The sequence below is a fragment of the Apostichopus japonicus genome, chromosome 16 (genome assembly GCF_037975245.1).
Source record: "Apostichopus japonicus isolate 1M-3 chromosome 16, ASM3797524v1, whole genome shotgun sequence".
In the NCBI taxonomy this organism is placed as follows: Eukaryota; Metazoa; Echinodermata; class Holothuroidea; order Aspidochirotida; family Stichopodidae; genus Apostichopus; species Apostichopus japonicus.
Genome location: NC_092576.1, coordinates 23,331,935 through 23,349,331, shown reverse-complemented (window position 1 = coordinate 23,349,331; position 17,397 = coordinate 23,331,935). Strand labels below are relative to the sequence as shown.

Genomic DNA, 17,397 nt, shown 5'->3' with positions numbered 1-17,397 from the left:
AGACACAATTCTCCTCTCTAAAGTGATCCCTGATTGCATTATCTTGTAACACATATTACTAAGTATTAATGACATATCCCCAAGGCTAGAGCCAAAGTTACCTAGGTCGGGATACGAACCCCTACATTAACAGTGACACTTCAATAAACAAAATGTCACTGTTCACATGTCCCCACATGTTTTTAACAAATATAAATAATGTGACTTACTTCACTGGGCTTTGACTTGCTCCCGCTCTCCAGGTATAGACTGGCGCCACGATACATCCACACAGAACCGGTAACTGGTCAAATTAACTCAGTGGTGACAAATAGTATATTGTTTTTTGAGTATAATATGTTGGCCTCGCAGGCTAAGCTTCAAGCATCTCAACAAGCCTGAATACAACTTAGTGCCCTCACAGGGTCTTACCACAACAGCAAAAATAACCAACCCACCACGCCCACAGAGGACACAGCCAGTCTTGTACAACTGTACCTTTTATACCCTGGGAGTCAAGTGAGGAATATTTTCCAACTCTGATATGAATGCATACCATATACTGCCCAAACTTTACATAACACAAGACAAGACACAAACAAAACAAATATGCAGGACACAAAGGGATAAAGCTACTACCTTCAAGTCAAGTTTTGCCATTCAGAGTCACTCAAGTGATACATAGGGCAATACAATAGGGACTAGCATTGTGACAACCTTATCACCGCAGTTTGTACCCGTTCTACCCCAATGAGTTATTTATATGATGAAAATATGTACTATATACCTATACTATATTGCTTATTACTGTGACGCAAACATTTGGTACTGTATACAGCATATAGATACGTTGTGTTAAGACTGCTTTAAGCTACTGGATTGTGCACTCACTCACTGAACTAAGGGGAACAGCAAAGAGAGGTAATACAACATAAACATTAATATCATATTCATAATTCTTACTAACTGGCTTTCATGGCGTTTAATTGAGTCGTTGTTCTTTATATGTAATTATGTACAAATCAAAATCATATTAACTTTGCTTCAACCCATAATTTACTATATATCATATCGTGTGTAGAGTGGTTGAGGTATTCCTGCGTAGCCTGATATAGCACACATTTTATACGGCTGATAACAAAAAATGGGTTGACATTTTTTAGTTTAGTTTTTTAGTATAGTTTTGTAGGCGCTGTTCCTACATAAAATATGCTATAACTTTAACGGTGTCCTTTAATCGCATCCGATAATAATATGTTACCAGGCCGTGAACATTGTCATACTACTAAAGTTAAAACAGGTTTATGCGTCCTTTTTTTATGATTTTCTCAACCTCATGGACCCCACGATGTCATAACGACATACACAACTAGCTTATTTTTTCAAATTAAATTTAAAAGGTGGAATGAAAGCCGAAATATTTACAAACTTGAACGTTATTTTTCTCCGAACATCCCGAACATAATATTACTCCTTAAATTCTATGAACGTCATGGAATAATGAGGTAAATAATTTTCACTTAGCGTTGTCGTAAGCAACCTAGTACACCATTATGTACTAAAACCAGGGAGTTGTTATGGAACTCCTTTCTAAAACACCATGCTTTATTTGTGTGTATTGTGTATGGCTGTGATACCGACGCGACTTTGGCGGATTGATATGAATGAATCTTATTTTAAGCAACGGCTCATAAATAAGAATGTTAGCTATTCATTGATTGGTTGAAATCAAACTAGTGGATTTTGGGAACTGCATTCGAGTACTCATTATCTGCAGACGTCCTTCATTACTCGCCAATTAATGCTCTTGACAGGGGAACAACTTGGTTAATATCTTACTTTGCTGTTTTGTGATGAATACATGTAAAATACTCGATGGATATCTCAAAAGTTTGGGAAAACGACGACAAAGGCAAAAAGCTGCTTCAAGTTACTGTACTCTCTATATCCCGTGGTGTGAAAAAACACTCTAATTTTACTCTTACCTGGATGGGGTTAAGGGACAGCTCTAACGAGAGTGAAAACTACTCCAAGTTTAGAGTGAACATTTTCACTTCTAGCAGAATGTACACTCTTGTTAAGATTGCAGTTTCACTCTTTTTAAAGAGTGATTATTTTGTATATTCACTCCTATAATAAAGAGTTAAATCCTAGTATTTTATTCCATGTACTGCCCTTAAGTGTACATACAACTACAAAAAAGAAACGAGGACAATTGTCAAGTCTTCTCCACCCTTATTTTAGGCACACATATAATTCGAAAGTCTTGCAGAAACAGAAGACAAATAAAGACTATAAACAGACACGTGTGTGACCATGGATCCCATCTTCTGCTGCTGTTGTGAAGCTTCTTCCTTCACACAACCGAAATCCCATTTAAAAAAAAACATTTTTCGAGCTCAATTTTACCCCCCCCCCCCTTCCCATTAAAATCCACCCGCACAAGTAAAATTATACAATGACCCTCATTGAGTCGTCAGAAAAAAATTCTGAGATTTGCACCATTTTTGCCAAGCATTGGGTGGTGTTTGATTTCCAGTGAGATTATCAGACAGGAATAAACAAAATTTACCTGCAGGGTTGCAAATGGTCCATCACATATACGAAGAAAACAGTTTAACTACGTTACAAAACTTAGGAAGAAAAAACAGCACAATATACTACACAAACGTACTATATTCTAGTTTAACAAAGCGAAAACAAATGAGACTCTATATATTCAAAAGAAATGATATTTGTAAAAATCCTTAATCAGAGTCAAAGTTACATGACGTTAAGAGACCATCACACACCCTGTGTCTATTACACTTACAGAACAGGAGAAATCCGAAATGTTTCATGAAACTTTGCATAACTGATAACATTTGAACACGATATTCATGACAAAGCATGATTGAAGAGAAGATAGAATAGAAAGTCCTACCCCAGACTTATATGAATAAAACCTACATTGTGTCATTTCTCTTTACACAAGTGATCAGGCTAGAGTTCAATTCAATCACCCAAGTAAAACCTTCCACCTTCCTATTTATGCTTTTAAACAGTTATTCAAAAACAACACCCAAATGACACTGATATGATTTGAATAATTAAGGGCTTGTTCCCATGCCGAGTCAACTAATGTTCAGATACAGTGGGTCCCATACTGTCCCCCACTAAGATTTTACTAAGGATTAATCAGAATCGTCCTCGTGGTAATGACAGACACAACGAACATTTAAGACGCCTATTCGACATTCATTTGAAATGAGTATACCACATATATCACTTGGGAGTCGCAATTAAATACTGTTCAAGTGATATTTGCTTTTCAGAGACTCATATTTTCTTATAAGGGAGTACAGAGCTGAAATTTGGTACTCAGAGATATGCACCAAGTTTTTGAATCTGTAATCAGAGACAGCGTTCTGCCTAAACTTTTGGAAGTTGGAGGCACACAAAGTCACCAATTTCTCCCAGTGGATACGCTTTTTACATTTTGGAACCAATTTTGAAGGGATGTATACTGATACAGACTGTGCATATATGTATCATATAAGTGCATATCTGTATCAAAAAACAAGCCGAGTTTAATCCCATCTCGCAGCAATCAGTTCAAATGAACTAGCTTATATGATACTGAGTATAGTGTTGTTTTGTTATAATCTGGTGAAACTCAGTTTCAATATCTTCAGCAAACATATCATAAAACAGCATTAATCATCAAGATCAATCTTACCACCTAAGCACAGTACTTCAGCTTATAATTATTTTATGTAGCAGTGAAAAACAACTGCTCTTGACTTGACTAGGTTGAGTTTAGGGCTTTTTTAAAACAAAAACATTGATTTGGCCTTCATTTAGTATAGCCAACTGTAGAGGCTAGTGTCCAAATGCAATCATTGCAGTGCAAGTTTTGTTAAAGATCCTGTAGAGAGAAAAAGGGCATTATTTACAAACATGTGACGATAAGTTCTCACTTAATTACATCTGTCTGGAACTCATAGCTAACAATCATTGCCACATGAAGGCTAAACCTGTTGTACCTAACTAATTTCTTATACCTTCTTAGCCTAGCCTATAGCGTAAGTTAGATTAGGCTAAAGCCAGGCTCGGCCTGGATAAAAAACAAAACGAAAATCAAATAATTTCTTTGCACTGCAAAAATATAGGCTAGGCCTCAGCCTTATCAATAGATCTGGCAGTGATATCGTTTCTTAAATGGTAGCATATGTACAGTAGCCTAGCCACTGCAATATTTTAACGTCATTAGCATGAGCTACGGATATGCTGGCATTTATGTGACTCGACAGTTCAAAACTTTTACTTCAGCATTACACGTAAGACCTGGGGAACGTTAGGCTAAAAAAAACTTTAAAGCTAGGGCCTAGCTTCTAAGAACGGCAAAATATGTGGAATTTCTTCCACTTCCAAACACGTTTGCACCAAAAAGTTTGCTGGCATCTTCAACAATCAAAATTCAACTGATGATGAGCTGACTTAGACTGTATTAATTCGAAAATCCGGATTAAATTGAGACTAGAACCACTCGATTGTTATTGAGGAATGTCGCGGCGTGTATATACGACGTATATATGATATTGTACGTGCTATACTGCTGTACTGTACCTCCGGGCATTTACATTCTGTATGTTAATTAATCACATGATATTGTAACAAGGACCTTAATGGACAAGCCATTTGCTCTAAACTCCGAGCGAACAATTCAAAATAAGTATTCACTCATATATTGCAAATTTCCATCATTTTGGCTCGCTTTAGAGCCAAATGTCTTCCGATCGAAATTAAGAGGGGAAATTACACACATCAGTAACTTGTTATTAAAGCACCTAGTTACGAAACAAGCAAAACAACTTAAATAAATAAATAACTATTTATGTTTTCGCTATTTTATCAATAAAGGTCAGAATGGACAGCACTGCAGTTTTAAAACGAAGTTTCATCGCCAGTATCATGCTTTTAATCTTTGTAGGATTCAACGTTACGCAATATTCAACTTCATCTGTGCAATCAAATGGTAAGATCATCAATGTATTAGTAAATAATATCAACATTCAATGACAATTGTGGCATATAATATGAAACCTTTATCAATTCAGACTATAAGGGTGTATTAGATTTTGAGACAACTTGCTTCTTGATAGATATATTTCCATAATGAATATATTTATGATACTAGCGTTGCTAATGCATGTTAAACATGTAGTCTGAAATCACAGATGCCGTTAACTTTTTTTTCTTGGAAAATTTAACACACTAATTTGTGTTCTAGAGTTAGTGATCCAGCCGTATTATTATTGAGCCTGAATCTGGTTGTTTAAAAGGTAATTTCTGAAACTAAACATTAGTCTTGCAATTTTGACTTCTAGCAGTTATTGCGAACGATTTACATCATAAAATAAAACAAATTATGTCTACCGTGAGCAATGAAGTGACGTCTCGGTGTTTAAATGCTATTTTCTGACATTTACTAGTAGAGTATAACTCTAATAGCAATAGGCTTTTATGGTGTATCGCAGCAAACGTAATTTTGTATTTAATAGATCCCTCTTACCTGTCAATATTCACTCCAATCTACCTCTTATAACAACTGGTGACAATTTTGCACGGCTCCCCAATCTCCAGGGGTCACTGCCCTCGTTCTTCCAATATCGCCATTCCGACGTAATATTATGTGTTCTGATCTATTTTATTAATCGATCAGTATTTAAAGCACCATTCCCAAGAAAATAAGAAGTTTAGGAGTGTAATGATAACAGTAGTTTTATCAATGTCTATCACATAAACACTAATGTCTACAGTGATCTATTAAGATTAGCATGCATTTGAATGTTGTCTGACTTACTTGCATTGTATTTCTATCCATTAAGATTTTAACAGATATGCCGAATCGATCGCTATAAATATACCCACACGTGGAAGAAATGACTCGGAGATTCAGCCTAATACTACGATAGCACCACACGTTGGCGGTGTACACATTGATTTAGATGTGTCGGTTCTTACAGTAGACGAAATGTACGACAGACTAGTCCTCATCACAGCATTCTCTGACAATCACTACAAAGAAGCGATGGGTTACATCGGAACAGCTCAAAAATATATGCCTGGAAAGAGAATAATAGTCTACGATCTGGGCTTGTCAAACACTATGAAACGAAAAGTATGAATATGTAATTTTTATGATTTGTCTAAAGTACGGAAGTCATAAGTAAGTAGGTATGTTTATGTAAATTATTAATTATAATGGCATATGAATAATTCATTTTAGTAGGATAAGATTTTCACATGATTTTAGGATAACCTACCTTCCAGTCATGTCCCTTTCATACATATTTCAGTGGCAAATTAGAAAACTGTGTATAAAGTGATCGCCTCGGCATAGCTTGAAATACATGGAAGCAATAAATATAACTATGTTACGATGTATTTATGAATTATTCATGGTTAATTGACCTAACAATATCGACATCAAGTCAATCTTGATCAAGACAATTGAAAAGCATCTTTAACAGATTTGGACTTACGTTTGCATCCGGGACGACGACTTTCGTCATGCAGAAAACCACTTGCTAGCTAATAAAATATGTACTGAGTTTATTGCGTTAAAGTAGCAAGAATTGCTATACTTAAACATAATAACAAACCATTAAAATCGATATGCTGTCAGAAGTCTCTCAAATTAAGCTGCGTATATATTAAAGCATAAGCTGATCATTCTACACTTTCGGTTCAGTCCATAATATTACACTACACCGGGTAATACACTGTTCTTGCTTGCAACAATTCTAAACCCTGACCAATATCATATGTGATTTATCGTTCAGGAAATTTACAGCAAGGAATTATGTAGCAGTTTTTACGTTCGTAGGTCGACTTGACATCGACATCTTATTCTTTCACCGTGATGAGCAATAGCAATTAAGTATATCTATACATTTCATTCCATTTAGGGACAAGAAAGGGATGAGGGAATCTAGGACTGTCCTCTCTTTGAGCTGGGTGCCATAGATGGATGGATGCGATGAGTGAAATTCATCTTGCTCAGTATTGACTCACACATTTGAGCTGTATAATACCAGAAGTACTTTCGTAGCAGTTGTAACATGGAACTAATTCACGTGCATTAGACCATCATGGTGAACTTTGATATCATTGTCCATTACTTTCCCAAATTGTTCTGTATTCTTACTGTTTCTCGTATTTTGTGGTTTACACAGGTCAGAAAGCTATGTGATGTCAAACTTCGACGCTTTCCATTTAACAATTACCCACAACATGTCAAAAATTTGCAGTCGTATGCGTGGAAGCCAGTTATCATCAATGTGAGTTACGGTTCATTTTCATGGAATGATTTAGAGCCAGTTACTGAGTTACTTACATACTGGAAACTACCGGAGGAGCAAATTAACATAAAATCATCATTAATAATGACTCGACAGTTATTTTGTATGGCAAACAATGCTCCAAAACAATTAAACGTGATATGACTCTGTTTAGATAATAACATTTCAGTGTTTCTACATATGCTAAGCTTAATGATTTGAGCAAATCTAAAACTGACAACACTACACCTACAAAGCTGCTAGTGTTACGTGATCGACTGAATACTTCACTACGCTGTTCGTTATTTGCATTTAGGCGTATTGGTATTTTATAATAATATTGTTGAAGTTTGAAGGTGTCTGACACCATGGCAATTTCAAAAGAAAGGCAATATGAAAAGGGGGAAGGAAGGGGGGGGGGGCAAAGTAACTCAAAATGAATGTTTTGTTTTGTATATATACAAATAGGAATAAGATGTTTCTTTCAGCTATTTTTGGACAAAAGAATGTTTCTTGTGTACACTTTTCCCTTGACTAGAAAGCATGTTAGAACGAAAATGTTAAACACACTGTTCTTGGGGTCGCGTCCGGCTGTGATCTTCAAATATCGTTCAACTAAATTGGCCGCCAAAGTATCGGTAGATGAACTTTATCCACTGACGTTTAATAATTACGGTACATGATTACATCATGGCACATTAAAATGTACGCACCTACACTGAAAAACCTTGCTCGCTGGAAAATTTATCACAGCAAAACCGTTGTAGGTTACCATAACACAAAAATCATAACCCGTTAACATTACTGACACTGTTTGAGTTTTGCTCTAGTTAGCTTAACAAAACCTTCTTTGCGTGTGTTGTATCAACTGACATAACGTGTAGTTCAGTTAAATTTCCCGCCAAGTTTCATCCACTTTAAATGAGTAGTTAACCTTGCAAAATCGGAATAAGTCAACATTGATAGCTGTTATATATTTCTATTACAACTTTTGTTTACGAAGTGTTGCATCTGACGATAAAATTATTGAAACTATCAGAAACATGTAATTACGCTATTTGCAAAGTCCGAATGTTCGAGAACGACGCACGCGACGAACAACAGCTGCGCGATAAGTAGCCTACACTGATCCATCCTACTATACTCTACATGCAGTACTGAGAATTGAGTGAGAGCAGATCAGAAGAGAGCTCGGAGCTGGCCGGCAATATAAAAGTAAGGGATGGAGTTTAAATCAAAAGGGAAATGATTAGTAAGTTAAGCTACGTCAAGTACTGATACTTTGGTTTGTGGCTCTGGTCCCGTATCTTATATGTAGGTTTGCCTCGTTAACATAATTTCGTAACTTTCCTTACGTTAAACTAACTTTAGAACAGTTTATAATCTAACATTATGACTATCACAACTTCGTGTGATGGGACCTCAATGTTGGCTAGCGTTAGGCCTAGCAGTTATAAAATAGACCATAAATAATTGAAAAATTACAAGGCAAAAGGTAGTATTGGATGTAACCAGTTTGAAAACTGGACCTTGCTCCGGTTGCTCCAACTATTTGTGGTAGACTATATGTACCAGAGCAAGACCCAGTACTTGCTGTGATATTATTACTCAAATATATTTTTGAAATGGCTCACAGCTCTAATTTTACTGAAGGAATGATTGATTCTCTTCAGGCTAAAATAAATGAACACAAACAGATACTCAAGATGGCATTTCCTGAGGCTAGACTGAAATCAAAGCACCATTTTGCTGAAAATTACCCAGAACAAGTAAGGTTATTTGGACCTTTAGTTCAAGTCTCCACAGTAAGGTTCGAAGCGTTACACAATTTCTTCAAGAGAATCATTCGAAGTGTTAATAACTTCAAGAATATACTAGTTACTTTAGCCAATAGGTATGAAAAGATGGATACATATCCTTTGGCTTCCCCACATTTCTTTTGCTTACCTGTTGTTGTGGAGAATTTGACAAGTATAACTATTGCATTACTCTCAGAAGCTACGAAGAGTGTTATCCCCAATGTCCTTGATTTATCGACAATCCCAGTCTTAGTGGATAGAACAAAGTGTTCCAAAAACATGTTTGTTCTTATTTCTGATTCTGATGGCTTAGCATAGTTTGCAAAGATTCAACTAAAAACAGTTAACAAGGATATTTTTTGTGGTAGAGTATTTTGAAAGTAGAATTGCAAAGTATCTGGGGCATACATTGTAAAGGAGACAGGTATATTTAAACTGATCCATCAAAGAGAGTCTAGAGACCTGGATGATTACTATCCATTGGCATGCTGTTCAAATCATGGAAGTAATGTAGTCGTCTTAAAGCACTATGTGGCAATGAAAAAAAAAACAGTGAGACTTAGTACCGCTTTTATTTGATTTCTTTGTGTTGCATTCCATATAGATACCAAAACGAGAGACAGTATGATTTGAAATTAAGGTTGATAATTTCTGACTCGGACATCAGGAAGCTCTGCCTTCAGGACCGCCCAAATTCAGTTGAAAGTTTAAAACAAATAATTAAAATAAAGTAAACATTACCTATGAGTTTTCTCTACAGTATACAGATTCAGATTTTGGGAGAGATATGGTGAATTTGGTCCAGAGTTCTGCAACAGTTAAATAAGTTCTCAAAGCAGTACCCATTCCAGCACCTTTTCCTCTTCAATTAAGCATTGCAAGCTGCAGTAGCTTTTCTTACGGTGATTCGTAAGATGAAAGCTCACAGGATACAATGACCTTCAGCTCCTCTGATGATATGAAGTCTTTGCAAATGAAACAAATGAGACAGAATTCATGTCCAGAGGTACTTCATCTTCCAGAGCTAAGACTGGAGTTACAGTTAATGTTTGAGTTAGGTAATGTAAACTACAACACTTCTAAAGATCAACTTACCTTGGGCAAGGAAATAAAAAGCCGTGTTTTGGATGCAATATCTAATAAAATGCGGCAATTTAAAGCATATCCAACACAATTGGAGTGTATGGATGTTGCAAAGCAATTCTGGCAAAGAATCAATGTCTGAGAGAAAAGGCATCAAATTCAATTCAAGAAAAAAATTGACCACTGGCAGTGAGACATCAACACCAAAAGGTAAAGAATGAAGAGGATCGAGCTTAACTTCCTCCCGGAGGCCGGAGCTTCTTATTGGTGAAGACAACACAACTAGAACCCGTCTTATTACAGAAATGTCAAAAAAGAACAAGAAAATAAAGACAATCCATTCCCATTTGTGTCTTACATGCGCTTACAGAAGGAGGAGTTAGTAATGACACACCGCCAGTCAAAGAGCTACTTGAACGATGGCCCGTGATTTTCCTGGTAAGTGATGTAGGTGATATGCCCTATATTAATATAATAACAAATTTAGCTAGATTTTAGCTATATTGGATATATTCAAGTTGCAATGATGATTAGTAATGATTCCAAATCTTATTTCTCACACTGTTACTAAATTTCATTGTTGGTGTTGTTCAATGGACTTGCAAAGAACCATTAATCATACATTGTCAAAAATCGCAGTTGCTTGGAAGCTTCCACAAAATGATATCTTACGATCACCAGTTTATCTTCGTAGCCATCATTTTGAAACAGCTTTGAACAATGAAAGGATCTAATTGAAATGTATTTATTGTGAAAATTACCGTATAGGCCTACACACGGTCTCTATATAAATTGCAAAGCCACATTATTTTTGTGCCAGAAGAATCTACCATATGACGTATAGCAGCAACCAATCTTGGCTTCTCTTGGAATTTGCTCTAAATAAGAAGATATTTATAGTATTTGTGGCTAAAATCCAAATGTTTGGCAAAAATAAGAACGCTTCCAAGCGAGATGGGATACCAACTTTGAATTGGTCTGAAGTCAGAGTGCATAAAAATGGACTCAAGTAATATAAACGGGTATATTAAACACTTCTTTGTGAGTATACTGTAGGGGTGGATCTACATTAAATACCCTTTTGTTACCACTTCGTTCTCTCCAGTGGTGTTGTTATTGTTTGCTGTCTTGAGCAATCAATCTTGAAAAGCTTTATACAACAGACACATCTCTACAAAGGATTCATTGATTAACAGTAAACTGGAACTGTGGGTTCGTATTTTATTTTGTTAAAACATGTTATATAACTTACCAGGTAGAAAAAAATTAAACACAACACAAAATGTGACACAGCAATGTTAACACATTGTTATCAATAGATGATGAAGCCAGAAATAATAGTATGAGTTCATGAATAAGAATTCAAAATCATAATAGTTTAGTATGCCTAGACAGTTTTATGGTAGACGGCTTCGCATCTCTAATAGAACAATGGCGTGCAGTTATAACGACTCCTACCTCCGATAAAAAGTTAAGAGACATGTATAGTTTCACCTGCAACATTAAACCAGGGATAACAAATATGTATCTTTTTGCACAATTCGTAGATATAATCACTCAGTGTCAAAGTGTAAATTGTGTAAAGCAGTATACAGTCGTCACAAGTAGCCATTGGAGCTTGAGTTTTTTTAATCGAAATTCCGTAAAAAGATATTTACATACTGCAATAGGACCGGGGTCGAAACTAGCTGAGGTTGGGCCGACTTGTTTATAGTGGTTCGGGAAAAAGGGAAAGTTTGTTCAACTTTGAATAAAACATAAGAATATAATTGCATGGGGTAACTGTTAATGGTTAACTTACGACATGGGCTCATAAACGTTGTAAGCAAGTACTAGGCCTTTAAGGGCGTGCTCTTGTGCCATTGATATCACTACGTAATATTTTCTACTAAGTATTTTTTTATAAATATTTTTCTGTAAGTTCGGTATTTTTATTCTATACTTTATAGACCTATCAGTATAGGCATCCGTTGTACACAAGCCAATGTTTCTCAAGGCTCATTTATAATTAAGTATTGTGCGTTCCTGTAGAGGTATTTTAAAGAGCATGTTTCCATGGAGGACTGTGGGCCGAAATTTTTTATTTCTGTTAGGACGCAAACAATTTTTAAGACGTTTCATCCCGCGGACACAACTCTTAAAATCCTGGAAACAATACTGCTTCCAAAGTTTCTCTGGTTAACTAATAGTTCTTTGCAGTTCATTTAGGACCAGCTTTTTTCTTGAATAGCATCTAAGCATCACAGAGCACAGGTCCTGATCAGTGTTCGGCGATAAACATGTAATCACTTATATGCAATATGTAGAGAAAAAGAATGGAGGAAACTTCAAGGTGGTCAGGTTTCGACATCGTTAGTTTGATGTTCTGCTGGTAGGAAGTTACCGTAGTGGCTTATGACACAGGTTACAAGAAACTAGAGACATGTAGCTACACTATAAACTATTAGGCCTAGCTTGGAGTTTGAATAATATCCAAACATTACTGTGCGCTTTATTCGGATAATGCTGATTTTAATTTTTGGTCATCATGTGCTCCTATGCCTCCTGTCAACGCCAGTGGTTCATTCAAGGGGGTCATCTAGGAGTCCAACTAGAAGCCTGAAAGGTTGCCACTGGTTGCGTCATGTGTAAAGTTCAACGTTTCATTGTGAAAACGTGTGTACATATATTTAAAAAAAATGTGTGTATTATCAAAGGCAAGGGTGACGTGCATAAACCCCTTTTTGCATAGCCGTTACACACCTACTTGTCCCAAAGGTAACCAATACTAGATTTCCTAAATACTACAAAAACAAGAAAATAAACAGTAACCCTGCAAAGAGGGGTCTTCCTCCATTGCTGCAGTTTCCATGTGCATGTATGTGTGTGCGCATGTATGTGTGTTTCTATACATGCATCAAAACTACTAACAAATTGTACTTTCTCTTGCCAGGACATGTCAGAAACTCAAATTGAGATGGATGAGAGCCAGAGGATTCTTGTCTTTGGAGAAGACCCTTCACAAATTCCCATCATTATAGATGCAAACATCGTGATTAACAACATAAGAAGTTTTCTATATCAGGCTATCGCTTTTTACTTTGCACTTCATTACCGCCTCAATTTGGAATACCATAATGATAAACAAAAAACCTTGGAGTTTGTACAAAAAGTATTATTCAACCTGACATAGAAAGAAAGACTCATTCAAAAGCATATTGCCATAAGTTTACTTATTTTGTGTTAGTTTGTATTTTTATGTTTTAGAAAAAAGAGATGAAAGGAAGAAAATTGACAGGCATTCCACTAAGTAATAGTCTCTGCCAATAGTTTGAACATCAAATAATAACTAAAATCAACACAGATATTTGTAATAATTTATACTGAGACACAATATGTTATAATGACTAATATGTTTAATTTTCAAGTTACTTTTCCCTGTGCATTTGCTCTTCCTTAGAATTGCGTATTTACTGTTTGATTTGTGTCAACCACATTGATACCATGGGAGAGTTGTACTCATTCACAGACGACAAAGTTGGACATTAGTGAAATACTAAAAAAAAACTGCAGAAGAAGCCCTGGTTAATATATCATCATATGTGTAGGCGTACATATATTGTTAATTTTTCCAAATGGCCAGTTTGTTCTAAATAAGTGTTCATCTCACTCTAGCTTGTTGTCTATAGTAGTTAGTTATGATGAATACAACCAATAAAGGGCACAAGTTAAATGTTTTATACAACATGTTATCTTAGATGTAATGAAACTGAGCAACCCACATGTTCATCACCACATCTGGATGCTGTGTTAGTTATTCATGCTTCCATATCTATCAAAGAACAACTTTAATTTCTTGAGCTAAATAGCCTATATCTGTACAGAATGTACAGGTAAAAGTCAGCCCAGAACAGCATTGCTACAAAGTGCACAAGAATTATGTCAACTATTGTCAAACACTACTATTACGTCTGCTTTACAGCCGTTATGCTTAGGGATTGTTTCTACAAGAATCTCATAAGTCTCTTGTTTCTAAATGACAGTCTAAGCTAGTTTTAAGAGTAAAAACTCTGAGGAAGCAACTAACTTTAATGTATTTATAACACTGTAATTAGTGTCTTGTTCTTAAGGTCATTGCAACCACTGGCTGCCCTAATCATTTTAATGTCTGTAGTGTCCAGTGTGAAACTAGTACTGGGATACAGTTCAACAACTGCTTGTGTAAATATGGGGTAAATATTTCATAAGAATATATAAACAAGTTTAAGCACCTTTACGTTATTGTGTCACAAGGTGCACATTACTGTTTTGTTTTAGAAATGTTGACTTTTTTTCTGTCAATATATTTGGAAGGAATAAAATATATATTATAAAACTCAAAAAGCCTTGTTGTTGTAACTTTATTGCTCAGTTCTTATAACTCGAAAAAGCCGAGGTAACTTGCTGCATAGACATTTCTGTGTTGTATCAACTAGTCACCAGAGAAGTTAATAATACTAAATCCAGTTGGTTAATGAAAACTGAAGAAGAGCGTGTGTGGTAGACTTTAAAGTTTTCGTTCATTCAACAAGTCTTACTCTATTGTCATAACTTGTCATGTCTAGTAGTTCTATGCAATAATTTCTTGCTACCCATTTAAAAAAATTGCTAGTTGGAAAAATGTATCCACATTAAATTAAAATAACTTAAAATGAGATTAATTGAATGAACTTAAGAATGTCAATGTAGCAAGTTACCGCGACCTTTTCAATTTATCTCAACACATTGGTTTTTACATGATCACCTTGAGCTTAAATTTGAGCCAAACGAGATGAAATTACCCATCAACCCGTCTGCCAGCTCTCGCTGCAGAATCTCTCCGATTCACACAGGAGTTTAACATTACGCTTTAAACCACCTTCAATCTCTCCCGTAGACCAACAGTAGGATACTTATGCTCTTCAAGAACCAAGGATAAATGACCATGATGCTGGATGGAAAATTCAGTAAAGACCAATTAGGACTATATGTCTCGGTTAATAGATTCGGTACATTAAATTGACTGTGGTGTGTCGCTGCTCATGATGGCGCCATTGCTGTCCTCGCAATGGGTCGTGCAAGGGACTTAAAAATATCCTTAGAAACCTTTTTGGCATTTTTGATATTCTTTTTGTTTTCTACAGCTCTCTTTAAATGAATTTGGCGCAATTTATTACGGAGATGCTTCCATACGATTCAAAAAATCGCTTAAAGTACTTCTTCCGGGAATTCAACGTCACCATGGTTACATGTCGTACATTGCTTACTTTGATCCAAGAAAAGGTGCTCGTTATAGACTGACTGTACCAGCAATGTTTACCAAACTTGGCGTAGACAGAGAAGAATATCATAATTGTAACAACTCTGCTCCACATATACAAGCAGGAAATCAGCTAATTATAAATAGCACCACCATTCAAACGAAGCTAATGCAACCGTGGTTACAGTGCGCTTTAGAAAAGGAGTGTATCGCACCGAAAGGATCAAGTAGAGCAAACCACCGACAAGACGCTTCTGCAATCACTATCATTGCTTACAAATATATGTTCAGAGAATGGACAGAGGAGGACAACGATAACGAGAAAATGCAAGCAGTCGTTGATGTGTTGAGAGAGTCAAACGGATGGAAATCCAATCCTCAATATTGCTTACATGGAGAGAAATTTTGACTTCATGTTGGGACTAGGATTAACATAATGTATCTTTCGTTTTTGTTGATTTCGATGATAATCATAACCTATGTAATCATGATTTTGTATTTGTGCCTGCGCGTGGATGGCATGAGTGTGTTTGAGAAGCCTTGCTGTGAATGCCAAAGGTCATTTGAGGTCACAATTTGAGAACCTTGTAACCAGTATCTCAAAAAGAGAATCAGACGTCTCATACTTTGCATGTGGATGTATTATATTGCGCAGAAGAAGAGGTTTGCTTTTTTGTGGAGGTGAGAGGTTATTTTGAGGCCACCAGAGGTCTAATTTAAAAAAAAAAGAAACATTGTTAACACGACATCTCTTGAAGGGAAGCTTTCACCAATATCATACTTTGTACTCCTGTTTGCTGATGCATCACATGATGGGTAAGAAGTGGAAATGTTTGTGGTCACCAAAGACCGACATGTTAAATTAAGAGAATTAAAGGGAACATTTGACAAATTTCTTACCTAGTACAATAACGCTATCGTGTAAAATCGTGTTAGATGTTACAGTTCAAAAGTCAGTAAAGCTATCACATCACTCATGTGTTAATGTAATAATGCAATGTAATTACCTGATCATTTATGTACAACAATCTGTGGACTCTAATGCCCTGTGAGCTTGATATCTTAAGAATGGAGTCATCACCGTAACGTCAATGCATTGTGGTTAGAAACTAATTTCCAATAATATAAAAAATAGCACTTGTTTTAAGAAATCTAAATGTTTCCTGAAAAAGCAGACACTGCATTTGGGGATTTACACCCGAGGCCATGTAGGTGTTTCTCAATTTTTATCGATTTGGGTTAGTGCCATTCAATTTTATTATTACGATTTAATTTGTTGATATATTTGTTTGTTTGTTTATGAATTAAAACATGGATGATAATACGTCATTTGTCAAGGGTAATTATTTCCCTATTATCTTTAATGAGGAATGCGTGATACCTACAGTCAACGTATGACAGGGCAAGCCCAATACGAATGCAGGATTGCACCTTTTTATTCGTATAGATTACAACCAAGTCAGTCAATTTCGGAAAGCTACAAATCCTCAAACCAGTATGGGCGGCTTTTTGGGCAGAACATTACAACGATGAAACAAATAAAAATGAAAGAAAATTGAAAAAATATATATTTAAATACAAAATAAAACAAGTAGCACAGGGAAGTCAAATTTATCCCCTTGTCAGAACAAAAGATCAATCGCCACCATAAGAACGAAGATGTATTGTAAGAACATTCGCACGAAATCAAAACGAACGCTTACACGTGAAACGAACGAGTGCTCAGAGCAAAAGGCTAAGCGCCACCATTAAAACGAGGATTTAGCATAATTACAAGGAACGAATGAACGCCTATGAACTAAAAGGACAGATGCCACTGTTTTGGTTTTCATTGACCGTGTTATATCACGAAATGTACAGTAGTTACGATATCTTGTATGCACGGCACTTCTGTCCAACCACGCTGCACCGTGCTTCAAAATGTCAGTGAACTGTGTGGGCTAATCGTCGTGTT

General features: G+C 36.0%; 1 protein-coding gene across 5 annotated transcripts; it reads left to right on the top strand.

Moving 5' to 3' along the window:
* Window positions 1–748: 748 nt before the first annotated feature.
* Window positions 749–16,767, top strand: LOC139983390 (uncharacterized). 5 transcript variants are annotated; one of them, XR_011798652.1, is made up of 6 exons: window positions 750–900; window positions 4,882–4,996; window positions 5,850–6,142; window positions 7,200–10,624; window positions 11,292–11,398; window positions 13,119–15,319. XR_011798652.1 is itself a non-coding variant. In XM_071996917.1 (5 exons), the coding sequence occupies exons 2-5, from the start codon at window positions 4,888–4,890 to the stop codon at window positions 15,850–15,852; spliced, it is 1,032 nt and encodes a 343-aa protein (XP_071853018.1). In that variant the 5' UTR covers window positions 757–900; window positions 4,882–4,887; the 3' UTR covers window positions 15,853–16,767. The 5 variants fall into 5 exon arrangements, 1 of the variants encoding a protein (XP_071853018.1); XR_011798651.1 differs by having other exon boundaries at window positions 749–900; window positions 7,200–11,398; XR_011798650.1 differs by lacking the exon at window positions 11,292–11,398.
* Window positions 16,768–17,397: the final 630 nt, after the last annotated feature.